This window comes from Hemiscyllium ocellatum, chromosome 12 (genome assembly GCF_020745735.1).
Source record: "Hemiscyllium ocellatum isolate sHemOce1 chromosome 12, sHemOce1.pat.X.cur, whole genome shotgun sequence".
NCBI classification, from domain to species: Eukaryota; Metazoa; Chordata; class Chondrichthyes; order Orectolobiformes; family Hemiscylliidae; genus Hemiscyllium; species Hemiscyllium ocellatum.
Genome location: NC_083412.1, coordinates 82006214 through 82020743, shown reverse-complemented (window position 1 = coordinate 82020743; position 14530 = coordinate 82006214). Strand labels below are relative to the sequence as shown.

Genomic DNA, 14530 nt, shown 5'->3' with positions numbered 1-14530 from the left:
TCAACCTCTCCCTGTAGCTCAGATCCTCCAACCCTGGCAAAATCCTTGTAAATCTTTTCTGAACCCTTTCAAGTTTCACAACATCTTTCCGATAGGAAGGAGACCAGAATTGCAGGCAATATTCCAACAGTGGCCTAACCAATGTCCTGTACAGCCGCAACATGACCTCCCAACTCCTGTACTCAATACTCTGACCAATAAAGGAAAGCATACCAAACGCCTTCTTCACTATCCTATCTACCTGCAACTCCACTTTCAAAGAGCTAGAACCTGCACTCTAAGGTCTCTTTGTTCAGCAACACTCCCCAGGATATTACCATTAAGAGTATAACTCCTGCTAAAATTTGCTTTCCCAAAATGCAGCACCTCACATTTATCTGAATTAAACTCCATCTGTCACTTCTCAGCCCATTGGCCCATCTGGTCCAGATCCTGTTATAATCTGAGGTAACCCTCTTCGCTGTCCACTTCACCTCCAATTTTGGTGTCATCTGCAAACTTACTAACTGTACCTCTTATGTTCGCATCCAAATCATTTATGTAAATGACAAAAAGTAGAGGGCCCAGCACCGATCCTTGTGGCACTCCAATGGTCACAGGCCTCCAGTCTGAAAAACAACCCTCCACAACCACCCTCTGTCTTCTACCTTTGAGCCACTTCTGTATCTAAATGGCTAGTTTTCCCTGTTTTCCATGAGATCTAACCTTGCTAATCATCTCCCATGGGGAACCTTGTTGAACGCCTTGCTGAAGTCCATATAGATCACATCTACTGCTCTGCCCTCATCAATCTTCTTTGTAACTTCTTCAAAAAACTCAAGTTTGTGAGACATGATTTCTCACACACAAAGCCATGCTGACTATCCCGAATCAGTCCTTGCCTTTCTAAGTACATGTACATCCTGTCCCTCCGGATTCCCTCCAACAACTTGCCCACCACCGAGGTCAGGCTCACTGGTCTATATTCCCTGGCTTGTCTTTACTATCCTTCTTAAACAGTGACACCACATTTGCCAACCTCCAGTCTTCCAACACCTCACCTGTGATTATTGATGATACAAATATCTCAGCAAGAGGCCCAGCAATCTCTTTTCTAGCTTCCCACAGAGTTCTCGGGTACACCTGATCAGCTCCTGGGGAAGTCTATCTATATCCTCCTGTATTCTTTGACAATCCGTATTGCTTTCTGCTACTCCACCAATCTTCATGCCATTTGCAAACTTGCTGATCATACCAACAGTGCACTCTTCCAGATCATTTATTTAGATCACAAACAACAGTGGCCCCAACACTGATCCCTGTGGAACACCACTGGTCACCTTTCTCCATTTCGAGAAACTCCTTTCAACTACTACTCTCTGTCTCCTGTTGCTCAACCAGTTCTTTATCCATCTAGCTAGAACACCCTGCATACCATGTGACTTCACATATAATCACAAATAGAGAATATTGTTTTTCTTACCTTCAAACATTTTCTCCATCACCTGAATTTTTAAATACATGTGCTGGAATGCAGAATCCAAGAAGCTGCTACAGCACAACAAAAACATAAGAGTTCTACTTCTGCTATTGGTCGTCAAGCAAGGGGTAATGTGAAGTTGAAGTTGCAAAATTTCCGAGCTCAGATTACAACTTGTTACACAGCAAACTGAAAAGCTATTTCTACTATCTGAACTCTGTGTCGATGTTCGAAATCCTATTTGGTTTACTTACGCAACCTATAGTATTTGCTCTGCTATTGATTTTTAAATAGTAAAATGGAGGTGATCTTAAACTCTACTGCCCATATCAATCTGGTTTCAACTATACACCCTCTGTCAACTGACGTACATTGGTTCCCTGTGGGCTCTCTATTAAATAGAACACTGCTCTTTAAATCGATCATCCATTTTCAAATCCTGCCAAGGCCTCACCAGCGTAATCTCACCATCTTTGCAATCTCATTCAGGTCCACAAACCTCTGTGATACCAGCATCTTTACAATGCTGAACTTATAGCAGCTTCTTTTTAAATACTCCACCATCACCCAGTTCTTTCTCAAATTTCCTTCCCAAATCACTCCTTCTCTCTTTTCATCCTCTGAAATACTTGCAAAAACCCACCTCTTTCTGTCTTAATAAATCCTAATGTATCTCAGTGTCACATTTTTGATTGATAATGTTTCTGTAAAGTATCTTGGGATGATTTACAACATCAAGGGCACTATATAAATACAAGTTACAGCTTCTCACAGCAGGTGGAAGGTTAAGACCCTGCCCTTGCTGATGGAAGAAGGGAAAAAGATTGGGAGCAGAAGCATGGACAATGAGGAAGGTATAATCAAGAACCTTCTTGGGAATTAATAGTAATCAGTGATAGGAGGGAATGTTAAGTTGAGACAACAATGAGATCAGTCATAGAGTCATAGAGATGTACAGCATGGAAATAGACCCTTCGGTCCAACCCGTCCATGCTGACCAAATATCCCAACCCAATCTAGTCCCACTGCCAGCACCCGGCCAATATCCCTCCAAACCCTTCCTATTCATATACCCATCCAAGTGCATCTTAAATGTTGCAATTGTACCAGTCTCCACCACATCCTACGGCATGTCATTCCATACACGTACCACCCTCTGCGTGAAAAAGGTGCCCCTTAGGTCTCTTTCATGATCTTATTAAATGCTCAAAGGGCCAAATAGCCTACACCTGTTCCTAATTTATTCATATGAACAGAGATGAAGAAAAAATAATGGCAGAGGTAAAATGAAAGTTCAAAAGCTCTTTGAAACTGGACTTCAGAGCATATGCAATGGTGAGAGAGAAACTAGGGGAAAGAATGGAGTTATTGCAATCTGAAAATAGTTTGTCTAATGTACAGTGATGTGGGGAGAGGACATGGGACATGTGTGGCAGCACAGTGGCTCAGTGGTTAGCACTGCTGCCTCATAGCATCAGGCACCCGGGTTTGACTCCCACCACGGGCGACTATCTGTGTGGAGTTTGCACATTCTCCCTGTGTCTGTGTGGGTTTCCTCCCATAATCCACAGATGTGCAGGCCAGGTGAATTGGTGTGGACTTGTTAGGCTGAAGGGCCTGTTTCTATACTGTAGGTGATCTAATCTAGAAATGTGTAAATTTCTCCTGAGGACCGCTGGTATGGACACAACGGTGTGAATGGTCTTCTTCTGTGCTGTGAAAATTCTATGATTCATAGAGACATGGAAAGCAGGAGCAAAATATTTGTCCCATTGAGATTGCTTCACTATTTTAAATGATCATGGCTGTTCTTCTATCCCAACGCCATACATTTGCTATCTCCCCATACCCCTTGACATGTTTAACCTCCAGAAATCTTGTTACTTCTTTCTTAAGTATATTCAGTGACTTCACCTCTGCGGACTTCTGTGATAGAGAATTCCACAGATTTACTACCCTCTGGATGAAGAGATTTCTCCTCAGCTCAGTCCGAAATGGTGCATATCCTAAGACTGACTCCTTGTTCTGAACAAGAGGCAGGGAAGACATCATCCCTGCATTCATTCTGTCTAGCCCTGTACATTTCAATGAGCTCTCCTTCTCATTTTTTTTTAACCTTCAGTGAACACAGGCTCAAATTCTAATGGATATCTTTGGAAGAAGAGGAACAATTCCAACAAAGGGAATGGAGAGCTTGAGATAGGCTACTCAAAGGTGTGGAATGGATGCAAATGAGAAACAGTGGAGCCATTTTCCTCTCAATACTGCTTCAATTTCATGCAAAAACTGGTTTCCCTCAATTGCTTAGCAGCCTCTTAGAATATATTCAGGCAAATACAGGGTTATAACAAAATTGTATGGTTGCATGCAGTTAAATTCTTAGCTGGTTAGTTGACATGTCACTTCGTAGAATGATAAACTCCCCAGTTCTACCAAAGTGTTCCAGTTACAGTGAACCAGTTGGACTAAGTGGCTTAGGCACACGTCCTTCTTTCCTTGGATAGGGATTTGAATTCGGTCAGATTGGTAGTTTGAATGTCTTCTCTGTTTGATATGCACTGCGTGAAATGAGTGAATTCATAACAACATTCCAGGTGGACTCAGACTCCTGCAGCACAACTGCTCTTGTCTTAACATAAAAGAGGAATTGTACTTTCACGTTAGAATGGAAAACAAACAACAATTATACATGAAAAAGTTTTGGCTGAATCACATCACGAATCCATAGTTGCAGTCAATACCTGATCAAGGAATGCTTGATGCCTCCAATGTGTAATCAAAACGAAAAGTACCTTCTTTCCCAAAAATACTATTCAAATATTCACAGTTGATTCTTCTAAAATATAAAAAAAATCACACTGGGACATGAAATGGTGCCGATGTTATTTGGTTTCTAAAGAGCAATGTTGATATAACTAGGGCTATGCTGACACCCAGTGGCAGGGATTGACATCACATGAAATTATGTGCACTGAACAAGTTACAGCGGGTTGAGGACATTTCAAAGTAGGTCATAGGGATGTACACCATGGAAACAGATCCTTCGGTCCAACCCATCCATGCCGACCAGATATCCCAACCCAATCTAGTCCCACCTGCCAACACCCAGCCCATACCCCTCCAAACCCTTCCTATTCATATACCCATCCAAATGCCTCTTAAATGTTGCAAATGTACCAGCCTCCACCACTTCCTCTGGCAGCTCATTCCATACACGTACCACCCTCTGCGTGAAAAGTTGCCCCTTAGGTCTCTTTTGTATCTTTCCCCTCTCACCCTAAACCTATGCCCTCTAGTTCTGGACTCCCCGACCCCAGGGAAAAGACTGTCTATTTATCCTATCTATGCCCCTCATAATTTTGTAAACCTCTATAAGGTCACCCCTCAGCCTCCAACGCTCCAGGGAAAACAGCACCAGCCTGTTCAGCCTCTCCCTATAGCACAAATCCTTCATCCCTGGCAACATCCTTGTAAATCTTTTCTGAACCCTTTCAAGTTTCACAACATCTTTCCGATTGGAAGGAGACCAGAATTGCAGGCAATATTCCGACAGTGGCCTAACCAATGTCCTGTACAGCCGCAACATGACCTCTCAACTCCTGTACTCAATACTCTGACCAATAAACGCCTTCTTCACTATCCTATCTACCTGTGACTCCACTTTCAAGGAGCTATGAACCTGCACTCTAAGGTCTCTTTGTTCAGCAACACTCCCCAGGATATTACCATTAAGTGTATAACACCTGCTAAGATTTGCTTTCCCAAAATGCAGCACCTCACATTTATCTGAATTAAACCCCATCTGCCACTTCTCAGTCCATTGACCCATCTGGTCCAGATCCTGTTATAATCTGAGGTAACCTGCTTCGCTGTCCACTACACCTCCAATTTTGGTGTCATCTGCAAACTTACTAACTGTACCTCTTATGCTCGCATTCAAATCATTTATGTAAATGACAAAAAGTAGAGAGCCCAGCACCGATCCTTGTGGCACTCCAACGGTCACAGGCCTCCAGTCTGAAAAACAACACTCCACCACCACCTCTCTGTCTTCTACCTTTGAGTCACTTCTGTATCCGAATGGCTAGTTCTCCCTGTATTCCATGATATCTAACCTTGCTAATCAGTCTCCCATGGGGAACCTTATCGAACGCCTTACTGAAGTCTATATAGATCACATCTACTGCTCTACCCTCATCAATCTTCTTTGTTACTTCTTCAAAAAACTCTATCAAGTTTGTCAGACGTGACTTCCCACGTACAAAGCCATGTTGACTATCCCAAATCAGTCCTTGCCTTTCCAAATACATGTACATCCTGTCCCTCAGGATTTCCTCCAACAACCTGCCCACCACCAAGGTCAGGCTCACCAGTCTATAGTTCCCTGGCTTGTCTTTACTGCCCTTCTTGAACAGTGGCACCATGTTTGCCAACCTCCAGTCTTCCGGCACCTCACCTGTTGATGATACAAATATCTCAGCAAGAGGCCCAGCAATCTATTGTCTAGCTTCCCACAGTGTTCTCGGGTACATCTGATCACGTCATGGGGATTTATCCACCTTTAACTATTTCAAGACATCTAGCACTTCCTCTTCTGTCATCTGGACATTTTGCAAGATGTCACCATCTATTTCCCTATAGTCTATATCTTCCATATCCTTTTCTACAGTAAATACTGATGCAAAATGGAGTATCTCCTTCATTTTCTATGGCCCCACACAAAGGCCGCCTTGCTGATCTTTGAGGGGCCCTATTCTCTCCCCAGTTACCCTTTTGTCCTTAATATATTTGTAAAAACACTTTGGATTCTCCTTAATTCTATTTGCCAACGCTATCTCATGTCCCCGTTTTGCCCTCCTGATTTTCCTCTGAAGTATACTCCTACTTTCTTTATAGTCTTCTAAGGATTCACTCGATCTATCCTGTCTATACCTGACATATGCTTCCTTTCTTTTCTTAACCAAATCCTCAATTTCTTTAGTCATCCAGCATTCCCTATACCTACCAGCCTTCCCTTTCACCCTGACAGGAATATACTTTCTCTGGATTCTTGTTATCTCATTTCTGAAGGCTTCCCATTTTCCAGCCTTCCCTTTACCTGCGAACATCTGCCCCCAATCAGCTTTCGAAAGTTCTTGCCTAATACCGTCAAAATTGGCCTTTCTCCAATTTAGAACTTCAATTTTCAGATCTGGTCTCTCCTTTTCCATCACTATTTTAAAACAAATAGAATTATGGTCGCTGGCCCCAAAGTGCTCCCCCACTGACACCTCAGTCACCTGCCCTGCCTTATTTCCCAAGAGTAGGTCAAGTTTTGCACCTTCTCTAGTAGATACATTCACATACTGAATCAGAAAATTGTCTTATACACACTTAACAAATTCCTCTCCATCTAAACCTTTCCACTTTGGCAGTCCCAGTTGATGTTTGGAAAGTTAAAATCCCCTACCATAACCACCCTATATTCTTACAGATAGCTGAGATCTCCTTACAAGTTTGTTTCTCAATTTCCCTCTGATTATTGGGGGGTCTATAATACAATCCCAATAAGGTGATCATCCCTTTCTTAATTCTCAGTTCCACCCAAATAACTTCCCTGGATGTATTTCCAGGAATATCCTCCCTCAGCACAGCTGTAATGCTATCCCTTATCAAAAACGCCACTCCCCCTCCTCTCTTGCCTCCCTTTCTATCCTTCCTGTAGCATTTGTATCCTGAACCATTAAGCTGCCAGTCCTGCCCACCCTGAGCCATGTTTCTGTAATTGCTATGATATCCCAGTCCCATGTTCCAAACCATGCCCTGAGTTCATCTGCCTTCCCTGTTAGGCCCCTTGCATTGAAATAAATGCAGTTTAATTTATTAGTCCTACCTTGTCCCTGCCTGCCCTGACTGTTTGACTCACTTCTGTTCTCAGCTGTACCCGTCTCAGATCGATCTCTTTCCTCACTATCTCCCTGGGTCCCACCCACCTTACTAGTTTAAATCCTCCCAAGCCGTTCTCGCAAATTTCCCTACCAGTATATTAGTCCCCTTCCAATTTAGGTGCAATCCGTCCTTCTTGTACAGGTCACTTCTACCCTAAAAAAGATTCTAATGATCCAAAAATGTGAATCCTTCTCCCATACACCAGCTCCTCAGGCATGTATTCATCTTCTCCAACCTCCTATTCCTGCCCTCACTAGCTCGTAGCACTGGGAGTAATCGAAATATTACTACCCTTAATGACCTTTTTAAATTACTGCCTAACTCTCTGTAATCTCCCTTCAGAGTCTCAACCTTTTCCCTTCCAATGTCGTTGGTTCCAATGTGGACAATGACCTCCTGCTGGCCCCTTTCCCCCGTGAGAACATTCTGCACCCTCTCTGAGACATCCTTGATCCTGGCACCAAGGAAACAACACACCATTCTGCTTTTTCTCTGTTGGCCACAGAAACGTCTGTTTGTACCTCTGACTGCAGAATCCCCTAACACAATTGATCTCTTGGAAGCCGATGTACCTCTCGTTGCATTAGAGCAAGTCTCAACAGCAGAAACTTGGCTGCTCGTGCTACGTTCCCCTGAGAATCCATCACCCCCTACATTTTCCAAAACCTGTTTGAAATGGGTATATCCACAAAAGACTCCTGCACTAACTGCCTACCTCTCTTACCCTTCTTGGAGTTAACCCATCTACGTGACTGTATCTGAGACTTTCCTCCCTTCCTATATCTGCCATCCATCACATACTGTTGCTCCTCAGCTCTTTCTGACCACTCCAGTTCCGAAAAAGTCATATTAGACTCAAAATGTAATTCAGTTTCTCTCTCCAGAGATGCTGCCAAACCTACTGAGCTTCTCCTAAAATTTCACAGATTTCGCAGATCTCCAGCATTTAAAATATTGTGTTATCATTTGATAGTTTTAGAACATCTGAGAATGTGAAAGACATCAAATAAATACAAATCATTTTTTTTAAGCTTATGCAACCTCTCTTACCATGCTAAATCCAATCCTGTCTTCATTTGCCATCTGTACAATCATCTTTTTATATCAGCTATTAAGTAAAAATCAACACTGGGAACTTTATTACCATTGACATTTGTGAGTTCAGAAGGAATCCATGAAATCTTTGAATCTATGTCAGAACCATGAGCACTTTTACCCTCTCAATTCCAGTGAAAAGCATAGGTAACATTTTGGATTTGTGCAAAAGAGGTGCAAACAATATTAGCTCCAGGAATCCTGGTTAAGCTGGTGACAGTGGTTGCAAATACTATTTGCAATTAGATATAATAAAATTATTAGTGAATTTTGGTAACAAAATTGCAGATCCAAAAGGAATAACAAACATTACATGCGAAAATGAGCCAAGCAATATTTAATTGTTGAGTAACTGAAGTAAAAATGATACAATCAATTGCCACAGCAAATTATTACTGTATAATTCAAGATTTTCAAGGCTTTATAGGTGACTTGTATAACTGAGCACTACTAAAACTGCCAATCATAAACCAATGGTATACAGGTATTACTGACTGCCACTCTTGGAATAATCGATCAGCTTAGGATTGCAACTCTTCCTTTTTTCCAACCCTGCTCTGGAAACTTCATTTCTGGCCCAGAACATTGAACTGAGGATCTTGGGAAATGAAGAGTGTGCCTGGTATGATGGTGCAGCGCAGTGCAGACTATCAATCTATTCCCGATCATCAGGAAAGTGATAGAAAGTGTCACCAACAGTGCTATCAACCAATGCCTGTTCAGTAATAACCTGCTCAGTGACATCAACTTTAGGTTCCACTGGGGCCACTCAGCTCCTGAACTCGTTATAGTCTTGGTTCAAGCACGAACAAAAGCACTGAATTCTAGAGATGTGGTGAAATGCACTGCTTTTGTTATCAAGGTTGCATTTGACCTATGTTGCCATTATTTTTCCCTGCTGCTGGACCCCCAAGATCCATGTATGGTAGCCACTTCCAGAACCTGATACCAATGCGTTGGTGTGCATAGAACATCTGAAAGGCTACATGGGCTGTTGCATTTGACTGAATGTGGCATCAAGAATCCCTAACAAAGCTGGAGTCAATGGGAATTGGGGCAAACTCTTGGCTAACTGGAATTAATTCCAACTCAAAGGAGGATAGTTGTGGTTATTGGCGGCCAATCATCTCAGCTCCAGGAAATCTCTGCAGGAGTTCCATCTTCAGCTGCTTCATCAGTTATCTTCCCTCCATCAGAAGGTCAGAAATGGAGATATTCGTTGATAATTGCCCAATGTTCAGTACCATTCATGACTCCTCAGATTCTAAAGCAGTGCATGCCTAAATGCAGCAAAACCTGGACAATATCCAAGTTTGAGCTTCAAGTGGCCTGTATCAGGGCGGCACGGTGGCACAGTGGTTAGCACTGCTGCCTCACAGCGCCTGTCAGACCTGGGTTCAATTCCTGACTCAGGCGACTGACTGTGTGGAGTTTGCACGTTCTCCCCGTGTCTGCGTGGGTTTCCTCCGGGTGCTCCGGTTTCCTCCCACAGTCACAAAGATGTGCGGGTCAGGTGAATTGGCCAAGCTAAATTGCCCGTAGTGTTAGGTAAGGGGTAAATGTAGGGGTATGGGTGGGTTGCACTTCGGCGGGTCGGTGTGGACTTGTTGGGCCGAAGGGCCTGTTTCCACACTGTAAGTCTAATCTAATCTATCATTCACACCACACAAGCGTCAAAATGTGGCTATCTCAGACAAGAGAACCTAACCATCACCCCTTGACATTCAATGATGTTATCATTGAATCAAAGGGATCTGGGAGTGCTAGTCGAGGATTCTCTAAAGGTAAACATGTAGGTTGAGTCCATGATTAAGAAAGTGAATGCAATGTTGTCTCTTATCTCAAGAGGGTTGGAATATAAAAGCAGAGATGTGCTACTGAGACTTTATAAAGCTCTGGTTAGGCCCCATTTGGAGTACGGTGTCCAGTTTTGGTCCCCACACCTCAGGAAGGACATACTAGCACTGGAACGTGTCCAGCAGAGATTCACACGCATGATCCCTGGAATGGTAGGTCTAACATATGAGGAACGGCTGAGGATCCTGGGATTGTATTCATTGGAGTTTAGAAGATTAAGGGGAGACTTAATAGAGACGTACAAGATAATACATGGCTTGGAAAGGGTGGATTCTAGGAAATTGTTTCCGTTAGGCGAGGAGACTAGGACACGTGGACACAGCCTTAGAATTAGAGGGGGTCAATTCAGAACAGAAATGCGGAGACATTTCTTCAGCCAGAGAGTGGTGGGCCTGTGGAATTCATTGCCACGGAGTGCAGTGGAGGCCGGGACGCTAAATGTCTTCAAGGCCGAGATTGATAGATTCTTGTTGTCTTGAGGAATTAAGGGCTACGGGGAGAACGCTGGTAAGTGGAGTTGAAATGCCCATCAGCCATGATTGAATGGCGGAGTGGACTCGATGGGCCGAATGGCCTTACTTCCACTCCTATGTTTTATGGTCTTATGGTCTTATGAATCTCCCACAATCAACATTGTGGAGGTTACTGAACTAGACTAGCCATGTAAATATAATGGGTAGAATCGGAGGCTAGGAATTGTGCAATGAGTAACTCATACCCTGACTCCCTAAATCCTATTCACCATTTATAAGGCACAAGTCAGGATTGGAATGGTATACTCCCCACTTTGCTGGATGTGGGCTGTTCTAACAATGCTCAAGAAACTACAACCGTCCAGACAAAGCAGCCTGCTTAATAGCAGTATGGTGTACTCTCTACAAAATGCCCTGAAGAAATTCACTAAGACACCTTTAATGCACCTTCCAAACCCACAGCCACTTCCATCTCGAATGATAAGAGTGACAGATACATGGGAACAATACTACTTGTATGTTCCCCTCCAAATCGCTCATTATCCTGACTTGGAAACATATGGCTTTCCTTCAGTGTTGCTGGGTTAAAATCCTGGTACTGTCATCCAATGGTATTGTAGGTCTGCATACACTAAGTAGACTACAGCAGTTCAAGTAGGTGACTCACCACCGCCTTCTCAAAGGCAACTAGGGAGTGGCAATAAATGTTGGTTCAGCTAATGATACCCACATCCCATGAGCAAGTTAAACAAAAGGAGTAGTACTGGAGGTCAAACTATATTTCTTTTTAAAGCAGTAGCTGCCATATTCTAGTATTAAAGAGCTAAGGGCATTCTGAAAAACTTTAAAGCAAAGGTCATTGTAAAAGGCAAGTCAGTGAGAGTGCCAGGTGGCTAAGGGAGTAGAGTGGCAGATGAGTAATGGATAAAGTACCAGTTAAATGAAGAGGTAGACTGTGAGTCGTCATGTCCATGGGATCAGGTCAGCTGAGGTCTGACGTTAAGGATGGATGTTAGGTTGGTGGGTATTAGATTGGGGAGGGTGATATTTGGATGAGGCAGGGTGAGGTAGGGAGTCAGGTGTGGTGGGTCAGTGATGAGCTAGTGAAAGGGAATCAGTTTTACAATATACACAGCAGTCAGAGCAAATTTTAATCTCTGTAACTACTCCTGTATAACCATTCAGGCCAATGAGTTGGAAATTCACATGACCTACAAATTTAACTCAAATTTTCAGAGGATTCCAGGCACAGTGTCATTGCCCAATGGAAGTTCAAACTTCCCAGGCAACTCCCATGCATTTGAAGAATCCCTTTGTGGGTACATTACTGCAATAACTACTTTCCAATCAGAATTAAATGTCGGTAAATCTATCCTTTTATTTACAGAGTTTGCTGGAGCTCAATCTGTATCCATTTGCACAGACCACACTATTGAAACTAAATCTTAGAGTACATGCATCAGGTTTGTCTGTGCTTTGCATTTTTTACAACCTCTCTCTCATTCATTTCCCTTGTACAAAAACTTAACTTAAAAAAAAGCAACAAATTGCTTGAAATGCATACACACTTCCAAGATTTCACTACAACGCGGCAAACGTCAGCTAGAACTCTTGCGAATTCAGCAAGGGAGCAAATATATCATCATTCAGGACAGGCTTGATGGTGCACAGAATTGGGATGAAATAGAACTGGGGTTTCTGGATCCTTGGGAGCTCACAGACACTTCCCAGGAAGGGCAGTGACATAGTAAACTACTGCTCAAATGCAAACCAGCTAGCAGAATGGACTTGTTATGTCACTTTGTGTGCAATCACCAGGTAAACCTGCAAGTAGCCAGACGGGTCGTGGACACCTGGTGAGTTCAGCATTATTGCTGAATAAATATATAAGCAGTACTGCTGCTTAAACATAAAGATAGGGTGTCAAAATATAAGTTCAGATAGTTATTGTGCCTAATATATAGCTTGGTTATGTGAGGGGGGAGTGTCAGATTGCTAACGCATTTTAAACCAAATCCATTTCAATTGAGAAAACTTGAAAGCTTCTTGGATAAGGCCTGGGCAGCTGAGGTTTGAATGAATTGATGTTTATGAAGCATACAGGAAGGCCAGGCAGCACATCTAATTTGGTGGTGTCAAAGATTGGAAGAGGGTTTCAACAGCATTAGGCAAGGTAGGCTAGAGATGGGGGTTGTTAGAGGTTAAAAGCATTAAGGTGAAGATATGAACTTGGTTATTCAGATTGCAATCTGGTGGATGCTAAGTTTAAACTACATTTGATGCCAATGACCATTCACCAGGGTCAAGTTATAATGAAAATACAGTGGAGAGGGAGGTGTCATTAGACACTGCTTGGGGAAAAGTTTAAAGTTTAGGTTGCATTTTAACACGCTTTTCATTTTTGCCAATAGATTATTATCAACAGCTCACCTGGATCTTTTTTTGATCAAGCTCAAGTTTTTTTGTGAGATTTGTTAGTTTCCAGGTCAGCTCATTCCGTTCCTGCAAGTTCTTCTTGTCACAGAGATCCTTTAGCTTCTGGAGAGTGTTTTTGGTCTTCCACAGCTCTGACTCTGCCTCTTTCAGTTGCTTTGACACATTCCGATCTTGATCCTTTGACTTTCGCAGCATTTCTTTCAACATCCGTACTTCACTCTCATGCCTGCTCAGGAGCTGGGGTAAGTTATTCTGTTCATTCTCGAACTTGACCAGTGCCCTCATGTGTCTGAACTGAACCTGCCTAAGTAGTCTATTTTCCAGCCTGGCATTTTCCAGTTCCCTCTGAAGGTCACATACCTCATTCTTCAACTCTTTAGTTTTGTGCAGTCTGGCTGATAATATGTGGCGGGTCACCGGATCAACCTCTTGCCCACTAGTGTACAATTTAGAACAGTTCTGTGATTTATTCTTATACGTTGAATGGTTCAGATGTTGCAGCATTCTAAACGTTGGTTTTTTTTGTGCTGTGAAATGAAAGAACAGGAGAAATTAGGCCTTGTAATTAAATTGTTTGCACTGAATATTACAAAATAATGAAATATACATTAAGGGGATATTTTTCACTGGATGCACCTCCATGCAGGTATCAGTGCTGTCTTATTACCCTGCTTAACCCACTATTCTGTTACTTATGGATTTGGCTAATTTTCCAACAGGGAAAAAGATTCAAGGAAAATGAAACTCGCACTCGGTGCCAAGTGTTGTCTCAAGCAAATAAAAGTTGGAAAGGAGCTGAAGTGGTTTTTGCTGCATACCTCTCATACTTTCTGCAGCTGTTTACACCTTGCTGCCATGGCAACCACAGCCCTATCCAGCACTCTGCAAACTAGCTGACATCAGCTGCCACACCTTGTCCAAAATACCTGTTCCCATATAAGGGAGTACAGTACAGCAGCTCTCGGGCATGTACATACTGTTCCCATTAGTCTCTGGGGCAATAGTGTCTGTATGTAGGCACTCATAAAACATCACAGGGATATAAATCATGAGAATAAATATATCTCCTTTCAGGACACAGGTGTATGTTATCCAGAAGAGATCACTAATGATCCACAGCAGGAATTTTACTGTTTACTTTTCTGTCCCTACTCGAGGGGATTGCTGAGATTAACGGTGCTGCCACCACTTTGATTACCACGTTCAGATATGATTTAGAGATGCCGGTGTTGGACCGGGGTGTACAAAGTTAAAAATCACACAACACCAGGTTATAGTCCAA

At 42.7% G+C, this 14530-nt stretch overlaps 1 protein-coding gene across 2 annotated transcripts in view; it reads right to left on the bottom strand.

Moving 5' to 3' along the window:
* LOC132820861 (lebercilin-like protein) overlaps positions 1-13769 on the bottom strand; it is a 68416-nt gene extending 54647 nt beyond the window's left edge. For both annotated transcript variants that reach the window (XM_060833211.1, XM_060833212.1), the window contains exon 1: positions 13243-13769. In XM_060833211.1, the coding sequence (XP_060689194.1) occupies positions 13243-13752 (510 nt within the window). In that variant the 5' untranslated portion in view covers positions 13753-13769. The remainder of the gene's footprint in view (positions 1-13242) is intronic.
* Between the last annotated feature and the right edge of the window lie 761 nt (positions 13770-14530).